The sequence below is a fragment of the Pleurodeles waltl genome, chromosome 11, assembly GCF_031143425.1.
Source record: "Pleurodeles waltl isolate 20211129_DDA chromosome 11, aPleWal1.hap1.20221129, whole genome shotgun sequence".
Lineage (NCBI taxonomy): Eukaryota > Metazoa > Chordata > Amphibia > Caudata > Salamandridae > Pleurodeles > Pleurodeles waltl.
In genome coordinates, this window is record NC_090450.1 from 939,833,080 (window position 1) to 939,857,732 (window position 24,653).

Here is a 24,653-nt window from a genome sequence, read left to right on the forward strand (position 1 = left end):
AATGAAAAAGAACTGTTCGGTCCAGAAGTGGACACAGCGATTGAGAAACTCAAAAAAGATACGGACACTGCCAAAGCCATGGGCGCACTCTACTCCCCACAGAGCAGAGGGAATTACAGCACATTCCGTAAAACGCCCTTTCGAGGGGGGTTTCGGGGTCAGAGCACACAAGCCAGCACCTCACAAGCAACACCGTCCAGTTACCAGGGACAGTATAGAGGAGGTTTTCGGGGACAATATAGAGGAGGGCAATTCCCTAGAAATAGAGGAAGATTTCAAAGCCCCAAAACCCCTACTACTAAACAGTGACTCACATGTCACTCACCCCCTCCACACAACACCAGTGGGGGGAAGAATAGGTCATTATTACAAAGCATGGGAGGAAATCACTACAGACACTTGGGTTCTAGCAATTATCCAGCATGGTTATTGCATAGAATTTCTACAATTCCCTCCAAACATACCACCAAAAGCACAAAATTTAACAACACACCACTCCAATCTCCTGGAGATAGAAGTGCAGGCACTATTGCAAAAGAATGCAATCGAATTAGTGCCAAACACACAAATAAACACAGGAGTTTACTCCCTGTACTTTCTGATACCAAAGAAGGACAAAACGCTGAGACCAATCCTAGACCTCAGAGTAGTGAACACTTTCATCAAATCTGACCACTTCCACATGGTCACACTACAAGAAGTATTGCCATTGCTAAAACTACACGACTACATGGCAACTTTAGACCTCAAGGACGCTTATTTCCATATACCAATACACCCATCGCACAGGAAATACCTAAGGTTTGTATTCAAAGGAATACATTACCAATTCAAGGTACTGCCTTTCGGATTAACAACCGCACCAAGAGTCTTTACCAAATGCCTAGCGGTAGTCGCTGCACACATAAGAAGGCAGCAAATACATGTGTTCCCATATTTGGACGACTGGCTAATCAAGGCCCATTCGTTCATAGAGTGCTCAAATCACACAAATCAGATCATACAAACCCTCTTCAAACTCTGGTTCACCGTCCACTTTACAAAATCCAACATTCTGCCGCGCAAGGTACAACAATACCTAGGAGCCATAATAGACACATCAAAGGGAGTAGCCACTCCAAGTCCACAAAGAATTCTAAATTTCAACACCATCATACAACGCATGTATCCAACACAAAAGATACAAGCAAAGATGGTATTACAACTCCTAGGCATGATGTCTTCATGCATAGCCATTGTCCCAAACGCAAGACTGCACATGAGGCCCTTACAACAATGCCTAGCATCACAGTGGTCTCAAGCACAGGGTCACCTTCTAGATCTGGTGTTAATAGACCGCCAAACTTACCTCTCGCTTCTGTGGTGGAACAACATAAATTTAAACAAAGGGCGGCCTTTCCAGGACCCAGTGCCACAATACGTAATAACAACAGATGCTTCCATGACAGGGTGGGGAGCACACCTCGATCAACACAGCATACAAGGACAATGGAACGTACATCAATCAAAACTGCATATCAATCACCTAGAACTTCTAGCAGTTTTTCAAGCACTAAAAGCTTTCCAACCAATAATAGTTCACAAATACATTCTCGTCAAAACAGACAACATGACAACAATGTATTATCTAAACAAGCAGGGGGGGATGCACTCCACGCAGTTAAGCCTGCTAGCACAAAAGATTTGGCGTTGGGCAATTCACAACCAAATTCGCCTAATAGCACAATTTATACCAGGGATCCAAAATCAACTCGCAGACAATCTCTCTCGAGATCACCAACAGGTCCACGAATGGGAGATTCACCCCCAAATTCTGAACACTTATTTCAAACTCTGGGGAACACCGCAGATAGACTTGTTTGCGACAAGGGAGAACGCAAAATGCCAAAACTTCGCATCCAGATACCCACACGAACAATCCCAAGGCAATGCCCTATGGATGAATTGGTCAGGGATATTTGCTTACGCTTTTCCTCCTCTCCCTCTCCTTCCTTACCTGGTAAACAAACTCAGTCAAAGCAAACTCAAACTCATATTGATAGCACCAACTTGGGCAAGGCAACCCTGGTACACAACGCTGCTAGACCTATCAGTGGTACCCTGCATCAAATTGCCCAACAGGCCAGATCTGTTGACACAGCACAACCAAAAGATCAGACACCCAGATCCAGCATCGCTGAATCTAGCAATCTGGCTCCTGAAATCCTAGAATTCGGGCACTTACAACTTACCCAAGAATGTATGGAAGTCATAAAACAAGCTAGAAGGCCATCCACCAGGCACTGCTATGCAAGTAAATGGAAGAGGTTTGTTTGCTACTGCCATATTAATCAAATACAACCATTACACACAACTCCAGAACATGTAGTGGGTTACTTGCTTCACTTACAAAAATCTAACCTAGCTTTCTCTTCCATTAAAATACACCTTGCAGCAATATCTGCATACCTGCAGGCTACCTATTCAACTTCCCTATATAAGATACCAGTCATTAAAGCATTCATGGAGGGCCTTAGGAGAATTATACCACCAAGAACACCACCTGTTCCTTCATGGAACCTAAATGTTGTCCTAACTAGACTTATGGGTCCACCTTTTGAACCCATGCACTCCTGCGACATACAGTTCCTAACCTGGAAGGTGGCATTTCTCATCGCCATTACTTCCCTAAGAAGAGTAAGCGAGATTCAGGCGTTTACAATACAGGAACCTTTTATACAACTACACAAAAATAAAGTCGTCCTAAGGACCAATCCTAAATTTTTGCCAAAGGTTATTTCACCGTTCCATCTAAATCAAACAGTGGAACTTCCAGTGTTTTTTCCACAGCCAGATACCGTAGCTGAAAGGGCACTACATACATTAGATGTCAAAAGAGCATTGATGTATTACATTGACAGAACAAAAAACATCAGAAAGACTAAACAACTATTTATTGCATTTCAAAAACCTCATGCAGGAAACCCAATATCAAAACAAGGTATAGCCAGATGGATAGTTAAATGCATCCAAATCTGCTACCTTAAAGCTAAACGACAGCTGCCCATTACACCAAGGGCACACTCAACCAGAAAGAAAGGTGCTACCATGGCCTTTCTAGGAAACATCCCAATGCAAGAAATATGTAAGGCAGCCACATGGTCTACGCCTCACACATTCACCAAGCACTACTGTGTAGACGTGTTATCCGCACAACAAGCCACAGTAGGTCAAGCCGTATTAAGAACATTATTTCACACTACTTCCACTCCTACAGGCTGATCCACCGCTTTTGGGGAAATAACTGCTTACTAGTCTATGCAGAACATGCGTATCTACAGCGACAGATGCCATCGAACTGAAAATGTCACTTACCCAGTGTACATCTGTTCGTGGCATCAGTCGCAGTAGATTTGCATGTGCCCACCCGCCTCCCCGGGAGCCTGTAGCAGTTTGGAAGTTGCCTTCAATTATTTATATATGTATCATCTCAACCTTAAATAGGTGCATACTTAGTCACTCCATTGCATGGGCACTATTACTACAATTCAACTCCTACCTCACCCTCTGCGGGGAAAAACAATCGAGGATGGAGTCGACGCCCATACGCAACGGAGACAAAAGGAGGAGTCACTCGGTCCCGTGACTCGAAAGACTTCTTCGAAGAAAAACAACTTGTAACACTCCGGCCCAACACCAGATGGCGAGCTATTGCAGAACATGCGAATCTACTGCGACTGATGCCACGAACAGATGTACACTGGGTAAGTGACATTTTCATTCTGAAGTATGGAAGAAAGAACTGAAGGGTGAGCGCCATGTACATTTTGGATAATGGGCAAAGCTAAGAAGACTCTTAAGTGTTAACTTTGTTCTTTTTGCCAAATTCTGGCATGTGATTAATAATGCATGCCTTTTGTACACCAGTATTTGTTCCCTATAGATGTCCTGCACATACAATCTGTCGAAGTCGGATAAGACAAAGGAACAGAAATTCTTAAAGTAAATGCCGTAGTTTGTAGAATGTGTAACTGGATAACATGCTGCACATTTTCCTGCCATCTAGTGTTGGGTTTGAAATATTAAAGGTTGTTTCTTCGAAGGGGTTTCTGTTTTAGGGGACTCATTCTCTTTCCCGAAACTCACAATGCACCAGGATGCAAACTCCACTTTTTTGGGGGGGGATTCAGACATCCTTTGACTGCTTAATTAGTTGTGTACCAAAGAAAGCTATCCATGCCGTTGAATTGTATTAGGGAGCATTTTCTTCCACATTATTGAGCAGTACTTAAAGAACGTGTAATGCTTGTGGATCCTGCTTTTAAAACAGCCAGGGTTAGATTGTTCATTTGAGGGAATTGTATCTAAAAAAAAAAAAAAAAAAAAGTCTGCTTTAGTTTTGCCCTTCTGTAACCTGTCTATTGAGGGCCCACAACGAATCAGCCTGCTCCACATGTATGCCTTTTTGTCCAAGAAAACTATTCTGCACCAATGGGAGTTTTGCAGGGATACAGCTGCAGGACTGAGTCCCCATCTAGCACAGAGGGCTTCATGTGTGATCATGATGTGGGAGCACTGTCCTCTATACCCTGCATGACCAACAGAAGCAGAGCCCTGTATTTGTATTATCTAAAAAGTCCCCCACTTTCACCCCTCCTCAAAGTACCCCAGTTTAAAAAAAAAAAAAAAAAAAAAAAAAAAAACCCTCTGCTCACACTAAAGATCTTCTGACTTGTGGCGGACTTTGAGCGGTGTCTGCTCCTTGAAAATACCTGCCCTGAAGAACAACCATGCCTTGTCTGAAGAACCATCTGAAAAAAGCTTGGCAGCTGATACCTCCCGCTGTCATTGAGGGCAGTCATTAAAAGGCTCCCTCAACACCGGAGGATATTTGAAGCAAGGCCAGTCTTCTTAACCCAGTCCACAAGGAATGCAGCAGAAAGACACTGAACAGCCATACACTTGACAAAGAACCCGTGCCTCCCATTTCTTACATGGTACGCACCTCTAGGAAGCTGATACTTATCTGTGTTACAGAAGTCATCCTGCAAAGAAAAGTAAGATGATTGATGTGGTATGAAGTGCTTATTGTTGGGAGGCTATAAATTAGTGGTGTATTGTCAATTTTATGGGCCTGCTCAACAGATATGACTAGCACCAAAAGGAGATAGAACTAAAGCAGCATCTTCATCATGAATATAATAGCTGGGCTATAAAAGCTGAGTCTTGGAGACTCCTTTACAATGTTGGCATCAGATGTTCCTTGGGTGCAGCACAGACAGCCTCATGGCATGTCAGTGCAAATACCCTTTAGCAACACCATGCTTGGCCAAGAATTTCAGGATTCAATCTTGAAATCCAGCAGCACCTCTCGGGTCTTCTAGTTGATCATCAATTATTTGGACCTCAGGTGGATGATATGCGAAAGGAAGACAAGCCACAGCAAAGCGTCTACTTAGAAAATTATAAAATTTTAATAAAGCTGTATAAATATAGAAGCAAAATGTACAATTTATATTTTTAAAAATATTGTTAATGTGAAGAAATTTGAAATTGACATAAATATTAAGGTAGTATCCTCAAATTGATTCATGGGAGCAGTGCAAGTGCATAAAACAGAAAATAGTATTGAATTTAGAAAAGTTCCAACCTTCCATTTATTTATATTTAGATTAGCTTAAATTTGTGAATTAAATATATCTTCAGTTGTATATTTGATATATTCTTGTTTCCGTACTCTTTTACAGTTCAAGTTCTTGAAAATGCTTAGGTCAGGGTCCCTTCTTGGCTTCTAGTAATTTTTCTGTGGGGGTTCTCTGGTTCCAGTGAGTGTCGGGGTCCTTGGGCCCAGTAATGATTAAGTGTGAGTCCACAGAAGCCAGAAGTTTAAGAACCACTGTATCAATGGAATGTTTTGTGCAGGTGCCATTCCAGGCTAGAGGTGCACAAGAAAGGAAGCTATCCGAGCTATCAAACAATAACCTTCCTCGCATTCTTCTCAACACCTGTTGTGGTAAAGCTATGAGTTGTACCCATCATATTTGGAGGGCATAACTTCTGCTCAGACTATGTTCGCTGCTGTCACCTACAGTTATTGCTTAGATTTTCTTAGCGCCCAGATCTCAAAAATTAAAAAGGGACACCTTTTTAAGATGTACAGATACCTCAACTAAATGGGGCAACAGAAATAGTGCCAATACATCAACTGGAACAAGGACTGTACTTTATATGTTCTATGATGCAAAAAGGACAAAACCCATTTTAGACTTTATGCTTAATAGCTATCTCACTTAAAGATTACCACCATTCAAGAGGTTATCCCATCCCTAGCTGCAGAAGTCCATATATATCCCGCACATCAACAGTACTTGAGGTTTTTGGTAAGCGCAACACATAATTAATTCAAGTTCCTATCTTTCATCGCAAATAGCGCTCCACAAGGATAATTTTTAAGATGATTGATTACCCTGGCGCATTTCTAAGTTTACTTAGATTAATTTCATGATAATCAAGAATCTCTTTATAATTCACTGCCAATCAGTCTTGGAATTTTGCAAGTGATTATTGGAGAGGAACAGACATTGGCTACTTGTCAAATTTGGGGGTCACTGAACACCTGCCCTTGTGCATTCTACCCACTATACCAGTTTCCCCTCTGGTCTGAAAAATAACACAATTATAAAGGCGTGACCAGTTGTTTATTATTTAATACAACCAACAAGGTAATACCTCTTAACCTGAAGTAACTTAACAGCTTCAATTAAGTAACAATTATACAGAATTTCAAAACGTTCTAAGAGTTAAGCCTTAAAAAGAGGAGTACGACTATATTAAGGTCAATTGATCTAAATCAATTACCCTTTGATAGTAGTTGTTTGTCATTTATAAACAGCAATTGGAAGGTCAACTGTTATCCCCAGTAAGATTTCTGATGGTGGCTACAACAAGGCTAATGATTATGAACCGTGATGAAAATGATAATTTATTAATATGAGCAAGATTTCATAACTGATGTAATTGATAATTGCAGGATGCTACTAAGATATACTCACAATTGAACAGTCATAGAAGGAAAAAGATAAATTGAAGAGAACCTGTTGAACTGGATATAGTAAAAAATGTGCACCTAATGGGAGCACCAGCTGTCGGCTTGATGTGATTGCCCAGTTTTTACTATTTACACCTCCGCAAGTGCTCATTCAGTGTCTATCTGTAATGGCAGCGCATTTATGGCACAGCTAGATGAATGTGTTTCAGTACCACTATCTGATAAAATAAAAATTGATTCAAAATGTCATGGTTATAATCAACACGTTGCTGTCCTCTAAAAATGGCACTTCTCAATAAATACCAAGCAATCACATCTGTGCCAACAACAGAGGATTTTCTTGGTACTGCACTTAATCCAATCACAAGGAAAGTTTACTCCAACAGCAAGACCAAAAAGGCATTTTAGCTGCTTGCCAATTCAGACATTGCGTTCTGTCAGGGAAGCTGCTGGGAATGATGTCCCGCATGGCTTTACTCCAGAAAGACACTTTTGGAAATTATTACATCTTAATTGAGATCAAAAAGTATGACTCTCTCTCTTTCTGGGAGGGTATGCATATTGATTAGATGCCTAGACGTGGTTTTTTTCCGGGTGAGTTTTGTTACTTTGGGGGACATCTGTCCAGAAGGAGGTAATATATATCGGCATTCATACATTAAATGTGTTCTGGCTATTCCGACAGTGACCATGCAAGCCCAGGGGTACGAGGCCCATTTTATTTAATGAAAATGTGTACAGTAAGTCCTGTGTATTGTTTGTTATTAGGCTAAGACAATTAGTGAGGAATATTTCCAGATTCTGGACCGTTGCTCCTTGAAAGGAACTTTTCTTTTTTTTTTTTTTTTTTTGGGGTATGTATATTTTTTTTTGGGGGGGGGAATGGAGGTGTGGGGGGAATGGAGGGGCCAACTTCCGACTTCCTCACTTGGCTGACGTTGCGGCGACATCGCACACGCCTACTAAATGAGGCAAGCATTCTGTTTCCTTTTTGTTCACCAATCATAAATGGATTAGTAAATGAAAAGTTCTGCAAAATGTGCTTTCTTGATACTGAAATCAAGTGCTTAAAAAAAAAAAAAAAATGATGGCGAGTGGGTTCGGGTGGGGTATGGACAGAGGACAAGGCAATATAATGGGAAATAGGGCAGATACAAAAAATGGATGGGTAAGAAAGGACAAAGGGGTATAGGGAGACAACAGTGGGATGAGGCAGTAAAAACAATGGAAGAGGGATGGGTGGGAGGAAGGCAAAACAGCAGTTGAGCTTCAGTTGGAAACACATGCAATCTCCTGGAGTGCTTCAACAAAAAGTTAAACAGTAGCTGAAATGGGAGCAGTGAAATGACACACGTCTGCAAATGCTCCAAGGGAGGGACAAACACAAGAGTAGGAAGGAAAGCCCACAGCAGCTGATTAATAAGAAGCAAGTAAGCAGTTGAGCGTGGCTGTAAACCCAGTGTAATGTAACAATATATCTTGCAACAGACGGCGCATGTGCTGCCTTAGATGAGACCTAAAAAGTAATGGTGAGAGCGGGCATCCCTGTCCTAGGCCTTGCTAACGTCTAACCTCTAAGTTGACCTTGTTAATTGAATGAAGCTCTTGGTTGACTATAAGGCTCATCACACTTCTGATGAAGACTTAGTGGACCAAATTCAAAGAGCTGTGTTGTAAACCTTTTCCTCAATCTATTTGTATGTCGAATGGTTTTTAGTGGCTTAAAGTGTGAATATCTATAGTCCTTCTTTTAAATGATCCCATATTTTAATGTCCTCGTTCAGTTACACTCAGTACTGTTGCTGCTTTTGTTAAAGGCCATGATACTGCTCATACACACCTCATTAGTCTTCATGGCATCCAAAAACACACTTGTAGAAGTAAAATTACATTTGCTGTCAGCAGCAAACTAAATTATTCATTCCCTGATTATTTGAAGGATCTAACTCTCATCCAACGATTCCTCTGTGAATCTCCAGTTCATTTCTTACCAGATGACACCTGAACCTTAATAGGTAGTAATACAGCCATGGCCAGATGCTGGCCTGGTAGTTTGAGTTAAATTTATAGACCATAATTAAATCCTTCTCCCGCCCCTCCATACTCCTCCATCCCATAACGTTGGTGTGGAACAAAATAAAATGTATTTTTTTTCCCAGTGGGGCTACAGTTCTCTAGACAACATAAGACTTTTTTTTCATGTGTAAGGCCTGGACACCTGAGATTTTTATGGACCTAATTTACATTGGAATTGTCTAGAAAGTTTTATCCATATGTAGATAAAATTTGCCTTCTAAAATTTAACTTGGCTTCAAACTTTAACCTCTTAGCTGTTGGGCCGTTTCCCCCCCCCCGTGCTGAGCCCTTTTCTGGCTATTTGGGGTAGTTCGCGCTTAGGCCTTCATAACTTTTTGTCCACATAAGCTATCCACGCCAAATTAGCGTCCTTTTTTTCCCCAACATCCTGGGGATTCTAATAGTACCCAGAGTTTGTGGTTTCCCCTGGAGGAGACCAAGAAATTAGCCAAAATACAGTGAAAATTTAGTTTAAAAAAAAAACAAAAATGGGAAAAAAGGGCTGCCGAAGAAGGCTTGTGTGTTTTTCCCTGAAAATGGCATCAACCAAGGGGTTCTGGTGCTAAAATCACCATCTTCCCACCTTTCAGGAACGGGCAGACTTGAATCAGAAAACCACATTTTTCAACATAAATTTGGCATTTTACTGGGACATACCCCATTTTTACTATTTTTGGTGCTTTCAGCCTCCTTCCAGTTAGTGACAGGAATGGGTGTGAAACTAATGCTGGATCCCGGAAAGCTAAACATTTCTGAAAAGTAGACAATTCTGAATTCAGCAAGGGGTCATTTGTGTAGATCCTACAAGGTTTTCCTACAGAAAATAACAGCTGAAATAAAAAAATATTGAAATTGAGCTGAAAACAGCAATTTTTCTTTGTTTTACTCTAACTTTTTCCTGCGATGTCAGATTTTTTAAAAGCAATATACTGTTAGGTCTGATGGACTCTTCTGGTTGCGCGGATATATAGGGCTTGTTGGTTCATCAAGAACCCTAGGTGCCCAGAGCCAATAAATGAGCTGCACCCTGCAGTTGGTTTTCATTCTATACCGGGTATACAGCAATTCATTTGCTGAAATATGAAGAGTGAAAAATAGGTATCAAGAAAACCTTTGCATTTCCAAAATGGGCTCAAGATAAGGTTTTGAGGAGCAGTGGTTATTTGCACATCTCTGAATTCCGGGGTGCCCATACTAGCATGTGAATTGCAAGGCATTTCTCAAATAGATGTCTTTTTTACACACACTCTTATATTTGGAAGGAAAAAATTTAGAGAAAGATAAGGGGCAATAACACTTGTTTTGCTATTCTATGTTCCCCCAAGTCTCCCGATAAAAATGATACCTCACTTGTGTGGGTAGGCCTAGCGCCCGCGACGGGAAATGCCCCAAAACACAACGTGGACACATCCCATTTTTTGACCGAAAACAGAGCTGTTTTTTGCAAAGTGCCTACCTGTAGATTTTGGCCTCTAGCTCAGCCGGCACCTAGGGAAACCTACCAAACCTGTGCATTTTTGAAAACTAGAGACCTAGGGGAATCGAAGATGGGGTGACTTGTGGGGCTCTGACCAGGTTCTGTTACCCAGAATCCTTTGCAAACCTCAATGTGGCTAAAAAAAACACGTTTTCCTCACATTTCGGTGACAAAGTTCTGGAATCTAAGAGGAGCCACAAATTTCCTTCCACCAAGCGTTCCCCCAAGTCTCCCGATAAAAATGGTACCTCACTTGTATGGGTAGGCCTGGTGCCCGCGACAGGAATAGATCACACAACGGTCAATGTTGGTCCTTACATGAGGCAGCTGTTGACCCTGGGGTGATCCATTCCTTACGCAGGCACTAGGTGTAGGCACTCAAGTGGGGTAGTGTTTTTATCAGGACAGGTGAGGAATCACTGGGTGGTAGGAATTTTGTGGATCCCAGCATATTCCTGTAGTTTGTGTGACAGAAATGCAAGAAAAATAGAGTTTTTATTCAACATTTCAGCTTTGCAGGGTATTCTGGGTAAGAAAACTTTGGGGAATCCACACAAGTCACACCTCTGTGGACTCCCCCCAAATGTCTAGTTTCCAGTCCAGTCTAGTTTCCAGAAATGTTTGGGTTTAGTGTGTTTCTCTATATGGCTGCTGAACCCAGGACCAAAAACACAGATGCCTGCCTTACAAAACCAGTTTGTTTTGCGATAGATAATTTTGATGTCTCCACAATACGATTTGGGCGGTGGAATTTGGGGCTGAACTAAATTGGGGAGCTCCCAAGAGAGCACTCTCTGCTTGCCGCCGCATTCACTTGCTCTCTGGGTTGGGCTAACCCACTATTACCCAGTTGCACAGACTGCTTGCAAAGGGACAGCAGGACTGTCCTCATCACCTCCCTCATAATTTACTGGAAGAGGAGTTATCGAATGGGACTCCTCCGACTGAAAAATCACTCCTAGAGTCTGCGCCATTGTCCTATCCCTCAGATGATGTCTCAGTCTCTGATGTCTCAGTCTCTGATGTCTCAGTCTCTGATGTCTCAGTCTCTGATGTCTCAGTCTCTGATGTCTCAGTCTCTGATGTCTCAGTCTCTGATGTCTCAGTCTCTGATGTCTCAGTCTCTGATGTCTCAGTCTCTGATGTCTCAGTCTCTGATGTCTCAGTCTCTGATGTCTCAGTCTCTGATGTCTCAGTCTCTGATGTCTCAGTCTCTGATGTCTCAGTCTCTGATGTCTCAGTCTCTGATGTCTCAGTCTCTGATGTCTCAGTCTCTGATGTCTCAGTCTCTGATGTCTCAGCTGTCTCAGTCTCTGCTGTCTCAGTCTCTGCTGTCTCAGTCTCTGATGTCTCTGTCTCTGATGTCTCTGTCTCAGTCTCTGCTGTCTCAGTCTCTGCTGTCTCAGTCTCTGCTGTCTCTGTCTCAGTCTCTGCTGTCTCTGTCTCAGTCTCTGCTGTCTCAGTCTCAGTCTCTGCTGTCTCAGTCTCTGATGTCTCAGTCTCTGATGTCTCAGTCTCTGATCCCATGTCAGAGCTGTCCTCTATAACCTGAGTGACGGCAGCAGTCATCCATCAAGATGCCATCTCTGCTATTGGCTAAACTGTTGCTCTAAAACACTAGCCTACGTAGACAGTCACAAAATCGATGGTGTGTGTGAGATACGTGCAACAGTAGAGGCCACCTTACCTGCGCTTCTTCCCTCAATCAGCACATTTTCCGAGTGGGCGGCCCGTTTTCCAAGGGGGCCGACCTCCCTCCCCCCAAGTGAAATCCCTGGTGTCTACTGGTGTTTCCTGGCTGCGATCGGGGGCCAGGAAACACTTTCAGAAGGCCTCGTAAGAAAGGGGAGACTCTCCCCTTTCTTACGAGGCCTTCCCGAACGTTTTTTCCGATGGGGAAATCCACATAGTTACGACTGACGTCACAAAGGAGTGGGTGGGGGGCGGGGGGAGACACGGGCGAGCTTCAGTGTCTCCCAGGGATCAAAATAAAAATAAAAAAATCCTCGAGTGCGACGCACCAGAGGATTTATTCACCCCCTCCCTGGTGTCGGCCACTGGTCGTGACCCGCACCAGGGAGGTAGTGCGGGCGTCGGCCACTGGCCGACGCCCGCATTTAAAGGGTTAAGTTCATTTTGTATTCCAAAATAACACAGAAGACTTTACATATACAGTCTTAATATCCACCACTTTTCACATCTCTGACCTGTAGTCAGCAGCCATCTGCCTCTTCAGTCATATATGTATTTATATTTCTTGTATATTTTCACATTTGTCCCATCGTTTAAGGCATCTTTTGCTCCCTGGCGATAATCCTGCTTCTGCAAACGTAGGATCTTCATTGATAGTCGTAAATATTAGAATAATTAACCCCTCTATGCTTGGATCCTGCAACACTTATAAATATATTTGTGTAGGTTTTCTTGGATGGGGTGCAAATGCCTTCAATGTTAGACAATTAGGTAGCCTTTTCGCCTTAGATGCTGTATTGTAGTCTTGAGGTGGTGCTTGTTGGTGATTGGCAGTCTTCATTTCAGAAACAAAATTGATGGGCCCCTGCTTCATATCATGGGCATATGGAAATTTGAACACTATGAGAAAACATGTCTGAAGTGTTAAGAGAGGGAAGGTCGCTTTTGCAGCAGTGGCATCAGTCTAACATTTATCACCTCAATGAAGATTCTGGTCACGTAGAAACAGTTCTGTAAGTAACCAGTTTAAGTTCTTGGGAGGGAAGTGAGGCAAGAGAGGAGAAAGAGATTAGTGAATCATTCTCTTACGGTACAATATTATTGTGTGAGGAATCTGTGAATTTGCTCATCTGGAGGAGATGTTTGAAACTGTGAGATTAGCCATATAGTTTGAGAAAACAACCTCCTCCAAGTAGGTTTCCCTTTTACTCATTCCAGCTTTATAAAAACTGAGATCTGTAATCTCCCAACGAAATCGGAACTAGTTGTTCTCTAACATGGTTAACAGCCCTTCCCTTAGAATCGTGTCCGAACTGTATCAAAACCCCTCAAAATAAAGTACACTTTCAATAGAAAAAGCAAAGGAAATATAACATAAGACATGGAACATAAACCTCACCAGCAGTAACCTGTCTGTTAATGGGAGGCATGCAAAACCTTCCATATTATCCCACACGCGATTGTTATTAGTGATATCTTTATTGAGTTTTATGGTTTGGCGTTTTTACTTTTCCAGACTCCAAAAATTAGCCTTTGGATCCTAAGACTGTCCTAAGAATGAATCCTAGATGTTAAATCTGGATGCAAACTAAATAAATTAATCTGAGTAACCATGTCAACTGATATAAATTGTGAGAAACCTCATTCCAAGAATAGACCTCAGTTAATCTGTTATAGCTGCACTGATATCTGGAATACTTGCTGTTGCAGCACCATTCATCCCACCTACTAGAAAATGTATGCATAATTCCATGGGACGTGGTAATATTGCACAAAAAACTAAGGACACCATTTTCAACCTTAAGCATACCTCAAAGTATAGGCATGATGCATATCCATGAAGGATATTGTTCTTGTCTTGCATGCAAAAAGGATAGAATGCTGAACAATGCAAACATTCACCCCCAGTCACAAAGATCTGGATTTAATCCGTTCTTTTTTTTGCTCGCCATGCCACTCCAGTATGGGCCCAGCTATATGAAAATCAGTCTTGACCTTGTTCCTCATGGGAACAGTCCAGCCTGAACTGCTAAACCAGGTCCTCCCTGGACCGTAAACAAGCATCCAAGGACCGGTTTCAGGGTATCACCCTTCAGCTAAGCTAGCTTGAATCCAGTGGCACAGTGAGCTCGGGACCCACGTTTGGGCATACCCTTCCCACTTGGGACAACAAATGCAAAAAGAACAAATCAATCAAGGAATTTGTAAAGCGCACTACTCTCCCGTGAGGGTCTCAAGGTGCTGGGGGGGGTTGGGAGTTTGAAGGTGATTCTCTTGTTGACTGGGGAGCCAGTGCAGGTCTCAGGTGGCCTGTGATGTGGCAGTGGCAGGGATGTTCAGGATGAGTCGTGCGGAGGCGTTCTGAATGTGTTGCAGCCTTTTCTGGAGTTTAGCTGTGGTTCCTGCGTAAAGGGCATTGCTGTAGTCCAGTTTGCTGCTTACGAGGGCTTGGGTGACTGTTCTTCTGGTTTCCGTGGGGATCAATTTGTAGATCTTACAGAGCATGTGGAGGGTGTTGAAGCAGGAGGAGGAGATGGTGTTGACTTGCTGGGTCATGGATAGTGAGGAGTCCAGGATGAATCCTAGGTTGCGAGCGTGGTTGGTGTGGGTTGGGGCGGATCCGAGAGTGGCAGGCCACCAAGAGTCATCCCATGCGTAGGGGGTGGAGCTGAAAATGAGGGACGGAATGCTGAACAATGCAAACATTCGCCCCAAGTCACAAAGATCTGGGTTTAATCCATCGTGTTTTTTGCTCACCATGCCAATCGCTTCTTCCAGATCAGACCATGTTCTTGTGGCAGTGAACTGCTTCTATTGAGCAGTTACAGTTAGTGTCTTCAAATCTTTTCACTGTTAATTAGGAAATGTTTGCTGCTTCTTGACATTTGTTTATGAATTAAGTCTCTAGTCATTTTGCTGCTTTGGAAAAAGTCACTCGTATTGCAGCAGATTCCTTCATGTTATATGGCGCGCTAATCAATCCCTGAGGGTGTTCAGGCGCTCTGTAACATGTGCGAGAGGCCAGCTGGGGGCTTGTAAAGCCAGATCGTCAGCTTCTTGTGAAAGTCCGGAAGAGAGGTCGTTCTAGGCTCTAGGGGCCAGATACGAGAAGGCGAGGCGCAGCCCCTGCTCTGCTCTGTCTGCCCGCAGTGTGCTAGTGAGAAGGTGTGCACCGCAGTATGGTAGAAGTGAATGAGGCAGGCAGGGACCGCGCCGCAGAGGGGTGAGGAGTTTAGTGTGCATACTTGTGTATCGGGAGCCAGTGAAGTTCCCGAAGGGTGTGGTGTGATGTGGGCTGAGCGTGGAACGTTAAGGGCTGGTCTGGGCAGTGCTGAACTTGAGCCAAGTGGGCTCCAAGGCACTTATTGTTCCACATCAGATTTACATTGCGCCAGAGAGGGCAAAACACAGATTGGTAAAATGGAGGAAGAAAAATGCGGCAAAACCGTCACCAATGGATAAATCAGGAAACCTGCAAGAGTGAGGAGACTGGCGTCTAGTAGTGGATTAAAGAGGCATGAGCTGGATCTAAGACCATCGGCCTCAGTAATCGACGGGGCTGCGTTTAGCTGCACCGGCCGCGTGCCTTTGAGTGGAAATTCGGGAAGCACCCCCACTTTTACAAATTGAGCAAGAAGTCTGGTTGCTGCATTTTGAACGGTCTGCAGTCTCCTTGCCAAAACAGTGTTTTTATTGATGGGAGCCAATTGAACAGGTAGTTCGGCCTTTGTGTGTTTCAGGGTAGTTCTGTCATAATTCGAAAACTAGTTATAAATGTCAGTATTGTACCCTTCCGGGCAGAAACATGCAGTGCCAGAGACGCCCTCAGTAGACCTTGGTGTACAGATGCAGTGTTTAGCACAAGATGTGCTCTTCCGTTTTGTGTAGGGCAGGCCTTCAAATGTAAACAGTACATTTGGCGCAGTGCCAGTATGGGAGTCTGTTTGTATGCAATCCGTATAACATTTTTTAGATTTCAGTGAAAATGTGCCCGCTCTAAAGTCAAGACTTGAATATCTGTTTTCCTGCGATACAGTTTGCTGCCCACCGGGGGATTTATATTTGGAGTGATTCCAGAGGAGCCACGTGTATCCCTGCTGTTCATTCTGGTGCAGGGTCGGCAGCACAGCCACCGGGGAGCAGCCGATTGAGGGATGCGTTTAAGGATTAAGTGTGTTTTCGATAGATCATGCTTCATGAGCTATGTCTGCAGACACAGTTCTCCTGCAGATCTTTTCTGGGTCCGGACCCTATTGCCGCCATTTTAGTAAGGTGCGGACATTCCCCTCGACCAAAACACTGAAATGCAGAGTAATGATGTTGTGCTTTAGCTGTTTGCTAGTTACATATGAATAGCACTATGAATTAATTGACGTTATTTGCCAACATTTCATATACTTATTGTAAAGAAATGGCTCCCTGTTGCAGTTACCCCCCACTTTTTGCCTGATACTGATGCTGACTTGACTGAAAAGTGTGCTGGGACCCTGCTAACCAGGCCCCAGCACCAGTGTTCTTTCACCTAAAATGTACCATTGTCTCCACAATTGGCACAACCCTGGCACCCAGGTAAGTCCCTTGTAACTGGTACCCCTGGTACCAAGGGCCCTGATGCCAGGGAAGGTCTCTAAGGGCTGCAGCATGACTTATGCCACCCTAGGGACCCCTCACTCAGTACAGACACACTGCTTGCCAGCTTGTGTGTGCTGGTGGGGAGAAAATGACTAAGTCGACATGGCACTCCCCTCAGGGTGCCATGCCAACCTCACACTGCCTGTGGCATAGGTAAGTCACCCCTCTAGCAGGCCTTACAGCCCTAAGGCAGGGTGCACTATACCACAGGTGAGGGCATATGTGCATGAGCACTATGCCCCTAAAGTGTCTAAGCAAAACCTTAGACATTGTAAGTGCAGGGTAGCCATAAGAGTATATGGTCTGGGAGTCAGTCAAAAACGAACTCCACAGCTCCATAATGGCTATACTGAATACTGGGAAGTTTAGTATCCAACTTCTCAGAATAATAAACCCACACTGATGCCAGTGTTGGATTTATTAAAAAATGCACACAGAGGGCATCTTAGAGATGCCCCCTGTATTTTACCCAATTGTTCAGTGCAGGACTGACTGCTCTGTGCCAGCCTGCTGCTGAGAGACGAGTTTCTGACCCCATGCGGTGAGAGCCTATGTGCTCTCTGAGGACAGAAACAAAGCCTGCTCTGGGTGGAGGTGCTTCACACCTCCCCCCTGCAGGAACTGTAACACCTAGCAGTGAGCTTCAAAGGCTCAAGCTTCGTGTTACAATGCCCCAGGACACTCCAGCTAGTGGAGATGCCCGCCCCCTGGACACAGCCCCCACTTTTGGCGGCAAGTCCAGGAGAGATAATGAGAAAAACAAGGAGTCACTGGCCAGTCAGGACAGCCCCTGAGGTGACTCTGACTTTTAGAAATCCTCCATCTTGTAGGAGGAGGATTCCCCCAATAGGAATAGGGATGTGCCCCACTCCCCTCAGGGAGGAGGCACAAGGATGGTGTAGCCACCCTCAAGGACAGTAGCCATTGGCTACTGCCCTCCCAGACCTAAACACACCCCTAAATTCAGTATTTAGGGGCTCCCCAGAACCAAGGAACTCAGATTCCTGCAACTTACAGAAGAAGAGGACTGCTGAGCTGATAAACCCATGCAGAAGAAGAAAGAAGACACCAACTGCTTTGGCCCCAGTCCTACCGGCCTGTCTCCTGCCTTCCAAAGAGAACTGCTCCAGCGACGCTTTCCCCAGGACCAGCGACCTCCGAATCCTCAGAGGACTGCCCTGCTTCCAAGGGACCAAGAAACTCCCGAGAACAGCGGCCCTGTTCAACAAAGACTGCAACTTTGTATCCATAGGAGCAGATTTAAAGACCCCTGCAATCCCCGCAAGAAGCGTGAGACTTGCAACACTGCACCCGGCGACCCCGACTCGACTGGTGGAGAAACAACGCTACGGGGAGGACCCCCAGGCGACTCCAAGACTGAGAGTAACCAAAGTTGTCCCCCCTGAGCCCCCACAGCGACATCTGCAGAGGGAATCCCGAGGCTCCCCCTGACCGCGACTGCCTGACTCTAAAATCCCGACGGCTGGAAAAGACCCTGCACCCGCAGCCCCCGGCACCTGAAGGATCGGAACTCCAGTGCAGGAGTGACCCCCAGGAGGCCCTCTCCCTTGCCCAGGTGGTGGCTACCCCGAGGAGCCCCCCCCTTGCCTGCCTGCACCGCTGAAGAGACCCCTTGGTCTCCCATTGATTCCTATTACAAACCCGACGCTTGTTCGCACACTGTACCCGGCCGCCCCCACGCTGCTGAGGGTGTACTTTCTGTGTGGACTTGTGGCTCCCCCCCCCCCGTGCCCTACAAAACCCCCCCTGGTCTGCCCTCCGAAGAAGCGGGTACTTACCTGCTGGCAGACTGGAACCGGGGCACCCCCTTCTCCATTGAAGCCTGTGTGTTTTGGGCACCACTTTGAACTCTGCACCTGACCGGCCCTGAGCTGCTGGTGTGGTGACTTTGGGGTTGCTCTGAACCCCCAACGGTGGGCTACCTTGGACCCCAATTTGAACCCCGTAGGTGGTTTACTTACCTGCAAGAACTAACATTACTTTACCTCCCCAGGAACTGTTGAAAATTGCACTAAGTGTCCACTTTTAAAACCGCTAAATGTGTTTTATGTAAAAAGTATATATGCTATTGTGATTGTTCAAAGTTCCTAGAGTACTTACCTGCAATACCTTTCAAATGAGATATTACATGTAGAATTTGAACCTGTGGTTCTTAAAATAAACTAAGAAAATATGTTTTTCTATAACAAAAACCTATTGGCCTGGATTTGTCTCTGAGTGTGTGTTCCTCATTTATTGCCTGTGTGTATGTACAACAAATGCTTAACACTACTCCTTTGATAAGCCTACTGCTCGACCACACTACCACAAAATAGAGCATTAGTATTCTCTCTTTTTGCCACTATCTTACCTCTAAGGGGAACCCTTGGACTCTGTGCATACTAGTCCTTACTTTGAAATAGCGCATACAGAGCCAACTTCCTACACTTATCATTTTTTCCTCATGCCTTGCGTTTACCTTTTTTTTATTTTATTTTAAAAAATGTTACTAAGGCTCTGAAATGCATCCGTAGAATTGTCCTTTCACGACCACCCCCCTTTATTTAGTTATCTCCTTTTTCAGATGGTGCGCCCACGCCAGTTAACACATTTCTTTGCTTGCCCTACAGTTCGCCTGATGATTGAGAATCCCTACGAGACTCGTTCCGACAGCTTTTATTTTGTGGACAACAAGCTCATCATGCACAACAAAGCAGACTATGCCTACAACGGAGGACAGTGAAACAAGTTGTTCCCTCCCATGCAGGTCTCTTTTTCTGCAGCTAACAATTCCAAATATGAGAAGGGAAGAAGGCTCCCGGCACGGCCATGAATACCTGAAACTGGAATCCTGGAGCATGGACTCCCGAAGTGGTACTGCTAATGCTGCTCCTCCTGCCCCCTACCTCCCCTGCTTCCAGCATTGCAATACACATGATCAGGTTACCTCTGAAAGGTATCGCTGCAAACCAGCAGGGTAGCATTTTGTATTGCTGTTTGCCTAGTTACAAGGGAAAAAGCTTTATTTATTGACTCTATAGTATTTTTTGTATCTTTTTCATTCCTACTGTTGTGTTTCTGTTACACAGACAGACCTGACCAGCTGCTCCATGGAAAGGGGTCTAAAGTAGGCCAGATCTTCACTATGGGCAATCAGCAGACTCAAGTAGCCAATGCAATATTAAGGGTGGGGTTTGGTGGGTGAACATATGGCAGTAAGAAGTTCTGATGCCTTCTTCATGCTGATCAGTTTACTTAATGCACAGTTTTACCAGACACTCCTTCCTGTTTCAGTATGCCTCACTGCTAAAGAGTTTGGTAAAACCTATCCTTGTCAGTTTTCCTGAAGATCATTTTCATTGTGTGCTCCGTGAAGTGCCTGTGGTGTGTGTACACCATTCCAATGACCGTTTCTGCCTCATGGTTAAGACCAGCACATGTTCACATATATTGTCTGTCACTATCTGAGGAAGCCAGTTATGTGAACAGGGTGGGTAGGACTTTGCACAGGTGAGGTGAGAAGGCACCTTGGGCCAACCAATGCAGACAAACTTGTAGCACCCTTCTCTTTTTAGGGATGCCTTCTAGCATTTGTTTGCTTCAGAATATGATGGTGTACGTTAAGCCGGAATGCTGTGGAAGATTTCGGGCCCTAAATGTTAACATGTCAGAACCCACAAAAAAAAGCCGCCTCTTGTTGAGTTGATACTGTTGCAGCTATGACGTGATGGTAAATGTCTGCTATGCTCCTAGCTGTCTGAGTTGATTATTAGAGATGTGTGAGTGTTTTCGGGGTTCCAAGTGAAATTACATTAGTAGCGGAGTCTGCGGTTCACTATAAAGGTAATGGGTTCGTGCTGTTTGCCAGATCTCTATCCTCGAGAGTGTCAAATTGATAGACTGCAATGATTATTCGCCCCTTCCTGGAGAGAGTGAAGTTGCCTAATCTCTTTTAGGAGCAGACTTGTTGGAAAGCAGTATACATAACACATCTTTTGTACAAGTGAAAAGAGAGGGATGAAGGCTTTTTAGGGAGTGAAGTGTTTGTTCTGTCTCCCCATGGCGTGATGGTTGTCCTGTCTTGCTTGGAAGAACAGATTACAGTTTGTCCTTTGGAAGAAAGACCTTCTACGTGCATGGCCAAAGTAATGCATTGAGATTTGATTGGTCCTCCGTCCTTGAATCTTTTCTTTCTCCTTTTTTTTTTTAATCACTCTAAGCTACTGTAGTTTGCTTTGGCTACAATGCTCACAGGTTACACGTTGTGTGCCCTAGCTATCTTCATTGGCTGGCTACAGCTGTAAAGATTCAGCAGTACTGATGGGGTTGTTGGAGGTAGTCCCTAACATTGCCTAGTAAGCAGAAGGCAATGTCACTGGCTTCCTCCAGGGCACACTGTAGCAGCGACTTACATCAGAAAACTCTGCTTTCAGTGTAAGCGAATACAGCTTGCTCCTGAAGCGTACCAATGTATTATCAGAGCAACTTAACCTCTTTGTTTTGTGCGCAGACATTTTGAGCATGAACAATACAATGTGTGTGTAGCATGGAGCCAAAACACCATAATTTCTAACTCCAAACACTTGTACTCAATAAGTCAGCCCGACCATTCAGAGCTCGATAGTCTCTAGCTTTGTATTTTTTTTTCTTTGAGCACAATTTCCTGCTGTTTAAAGTTCCTAATGAGACCAATGGTGACTCAGAACTAGCTTAAATATTGTACACAAACTCTAAGACGAGCATATATTCCCAGGTTCATTGACAAGGATATAAAGCCGTGGAGTGTGTCATCATTACTCTCTGCTTCACTATCTGTTCCTACTGTTTTGAAGTGTTTCCTGGTTACCCCATTCGTCCTGATGTACTTAATGATGTCTTGGAATTATATGTAAATTTACCAGATCTGAATTTGCTGAGCTTCTTGGTGATCTGTAGCAGCAAGATTTGACGTGCTAACAATCTTTTGAAGTGACCAGTGTGCCAGTCATCCTAATTGTTTTGGGATTCAAATTTAATTTTGTTTTAAAAAAAAAAAAAAAAAAAAAAATGCAAAATTGGATCTACCGGGCAAGTTTTTGACTGTCATAAATCATTTGCTTTCATGGGCATGACGTAAATATGTGCAGCAGGTTTTTTTTTTGTTTCTTTGATGTGCACGAGGCACACAACTGGTCTTATAGATTCATAAACTGCTTCCAGAATCACTGCACTTTTGCTCTATCCGAAGAAGTATCTTTGTGATAAACATATTTTGTATCATTCACTGAACTTACTCCGACTCCAGAAACCCATTCAAAGCTCCTGAAAGTAATTCTGATGGGAGTATTTGCCTGTGGCACCAGGAGACCGCAAACAAAATGGTATACTTAAAGGAAACACATGAATGTTCGAGTTGCTAACATAAAAATAAACACCCTAATGTATAAGCTTAACTTTCAATCCCTGTAAACTTTCAAACTTAACTAGATCTTTTTTTTGTGCACTTTGTGCATGGTGCAAAAATGTGCAACCTGTGTGCTGAAACCTGCTAGCCCATCTTTCCTTTTTCCCCTTCCTCTGACACTCCATTTGCTACATATGAAATATATTAAAAGGTGGCTGTTGCCCTGAAGTGGTGGTGTGGTTTTATGCACCCATGTCATCTCATACCCTGTTATCCGTTTTCTTTTTAGCATTGTTTTGGTGCTCTGCTTTGTGTTGCTGGTGTACCATCTCAGTTCCCTCTGCCAGCACCTCCCCCCCCCCTTCCCCTCCCTCCCCCCCACCAGTTTTGCAGTTTGAACATGCACATTAAATTTCCTATTTTTCTGTTGAATGTTGTATATAGTTTCTTATTGCTGGGTTGCTCTGAGATGAAGACTACAGCACCCCAAATCAGCATTCACAATGTAGAAAGTTGGAATTGAAAAATTGCATTGAGAGGGTATTTTCATAGCGCCCTCTACATGCTGCCTGCTTACTTCGGGAAAGGACCAATCAGCAAAGTCTTCCTTTACACTTGGACCATTACTTCTTTAGCACCAGGCCCTGGAGCAGTGTTGGTGTGCAAACAAGGCTCTGACAAATTGTTAGACCACTAAATGTTTTCATGATAGGTTTTATTTATTCAGTATTTAGTTGTGGGATCCAACAGTTTTGTTCCTTGTGCAGAGAAATGTACAGAAAAGATAACCGTAACATATTTGCTGTTTTGTAGTTAATTTTATTGGCACTCCTTTTGGTAGTAGTCTGCTCTGGGGTGATTTGCAGAGTAGACTTTGCACTTTTGTCTGCTGTTTTCATATCTACTCTGATGTCTGGAAGATCACACATTCCTCGCACTATGTCTTAATTGGTCATCATTAATGGTCTTTCGAAAATGGTAGTTTTTTCCCACCTTTATACACCAATGCTAACTGTTGTATACATGTGCCGAGTTCTTCCTTCGCTCCAGGGCAGAAGTGTCCATATTTAAATGTATATATATTTTTGTAGGTACTTCAATAAATTAGATACAATAGGTTTCTTTCATGGACATTGCTAACTTGTCATAATGTGTTTTTATTTGTAAATGCTTAATTTACCCCCATCTTTCTGTGAAAAAGTTTGGAAAACTGTTCCCCTGCTTAGCTGTTAAAAGTTGGATTTCTGTCTGTCTTGTAACGTTTGGCTTTCCTTGTTGAAAGTGAACTTGGGGACATATTTGTATAAATGGTTATTTTGTCACACACGAAATAAAAATAATTTTCACAGAGGTGATATGCGTTTGTGTGTTCATTTGATGGTAAGAACTTTCTTTAGGTAGGATCGGTAACGCTAAGGCATAGTAATTTATCATTGTTGACCTAATGAACTAGAGATTTACGATGAGCGGCTGCATGTGGTAATGGCATAGATCGTTTTCTTCAAATTTTTTTGGCTGGATGATACGATCGGTGGCCCTTTTCTATTGTAAGTGGGGCAAGGCTTGAAGGATTTCGACTAGAAGCATACTATTAGGGAGAATTAAATGACGAGCAGTGGCAAAGCCAATAGCTATTGCCTTTTGGACGTACTGGCTTTGTCAATTAAGTTTGCGAGTGCTATGCAGCATCAACGCTTTGCAGAATCTTCAAACAAAAAGAAGAAAAAATGCCAATAGCGCATGCACATCCCTACGGAAGGATGTGGATGCCATTCCCTTTTAGGTTGACCATAGCAGCGCGCAAGGTGCTTTTCCTACGTGTTGGTATGTATCTGAGCTCTTAACTCCTTCGCTGCCAGGCCTTTTCCCCCCCAGGTGCCAGGCCTTTTCTTTGGCTATTTGGAGCAGTTTGCGCTTAGCCCCTCAGAACTTTTTGTCCACATAAGCTACCCATGCCAAATTTGCATCTTTTTTTTTTTTTCCCACGTGAATTTTGCACTTTTGTCAATAACTGACTGCGAGCAAACTTATTTTTCCTTTTGTGTCTCTTCGCGCTCATGGCGGCGCTTAGAATCGGCTCGCTTATGTCATCTGTTTTATTTTAAGTTTGTGTGGCAAGAAAAATAGTTAGGAATTTACAACGCCAATAGTTCTAATGCGAGCAAACTGGGTGGGCCTCGGGGTCTCCAGATTCCAAATACGAGTAAGTGGGGGGAATCCCTACTTTCCTGTAATAAAGTGGGCGGTCCAGGGAAGTTAAAAGGGTGGGAACCACTGCACTAATGAAAGCGTAAGCAAAAGGAAATGTTCTAAAAGTGAGCAGTGGAAGTTGGTCAGCCAAGATGAACAATGATAAAGCTGCTGTG

At 43.7% G+C, this 24,653-nt stretch overlaps 1 protein-coding gene across 1 annotated transcript in view; it reads left to right on the top strand.

The window, feature by feature from the left end:
- The window catches only part of UNC119B (unc-119 lipid binding chaperone B), a 53,857-nt gene extending 30,219 nt beyond the window's left edge, over window positions 1-23,638 (top strand). The window contains exon 5 of the mRNA XM_069215055.1: window positions 19,535-23,638. Coding sequence (XP_069071156.1) covers window positions 19,535-19,647 — 113 coding nt within the window. The 3' untranslated portion in view covers window positions 19,648-23,638. The remainder of the gene's footprint in view (window positions 1-19,534) is intronic.
- The last annotated feature ends 1,015 nt before the right edge of the window (window positions 23,639-24,653 follow it).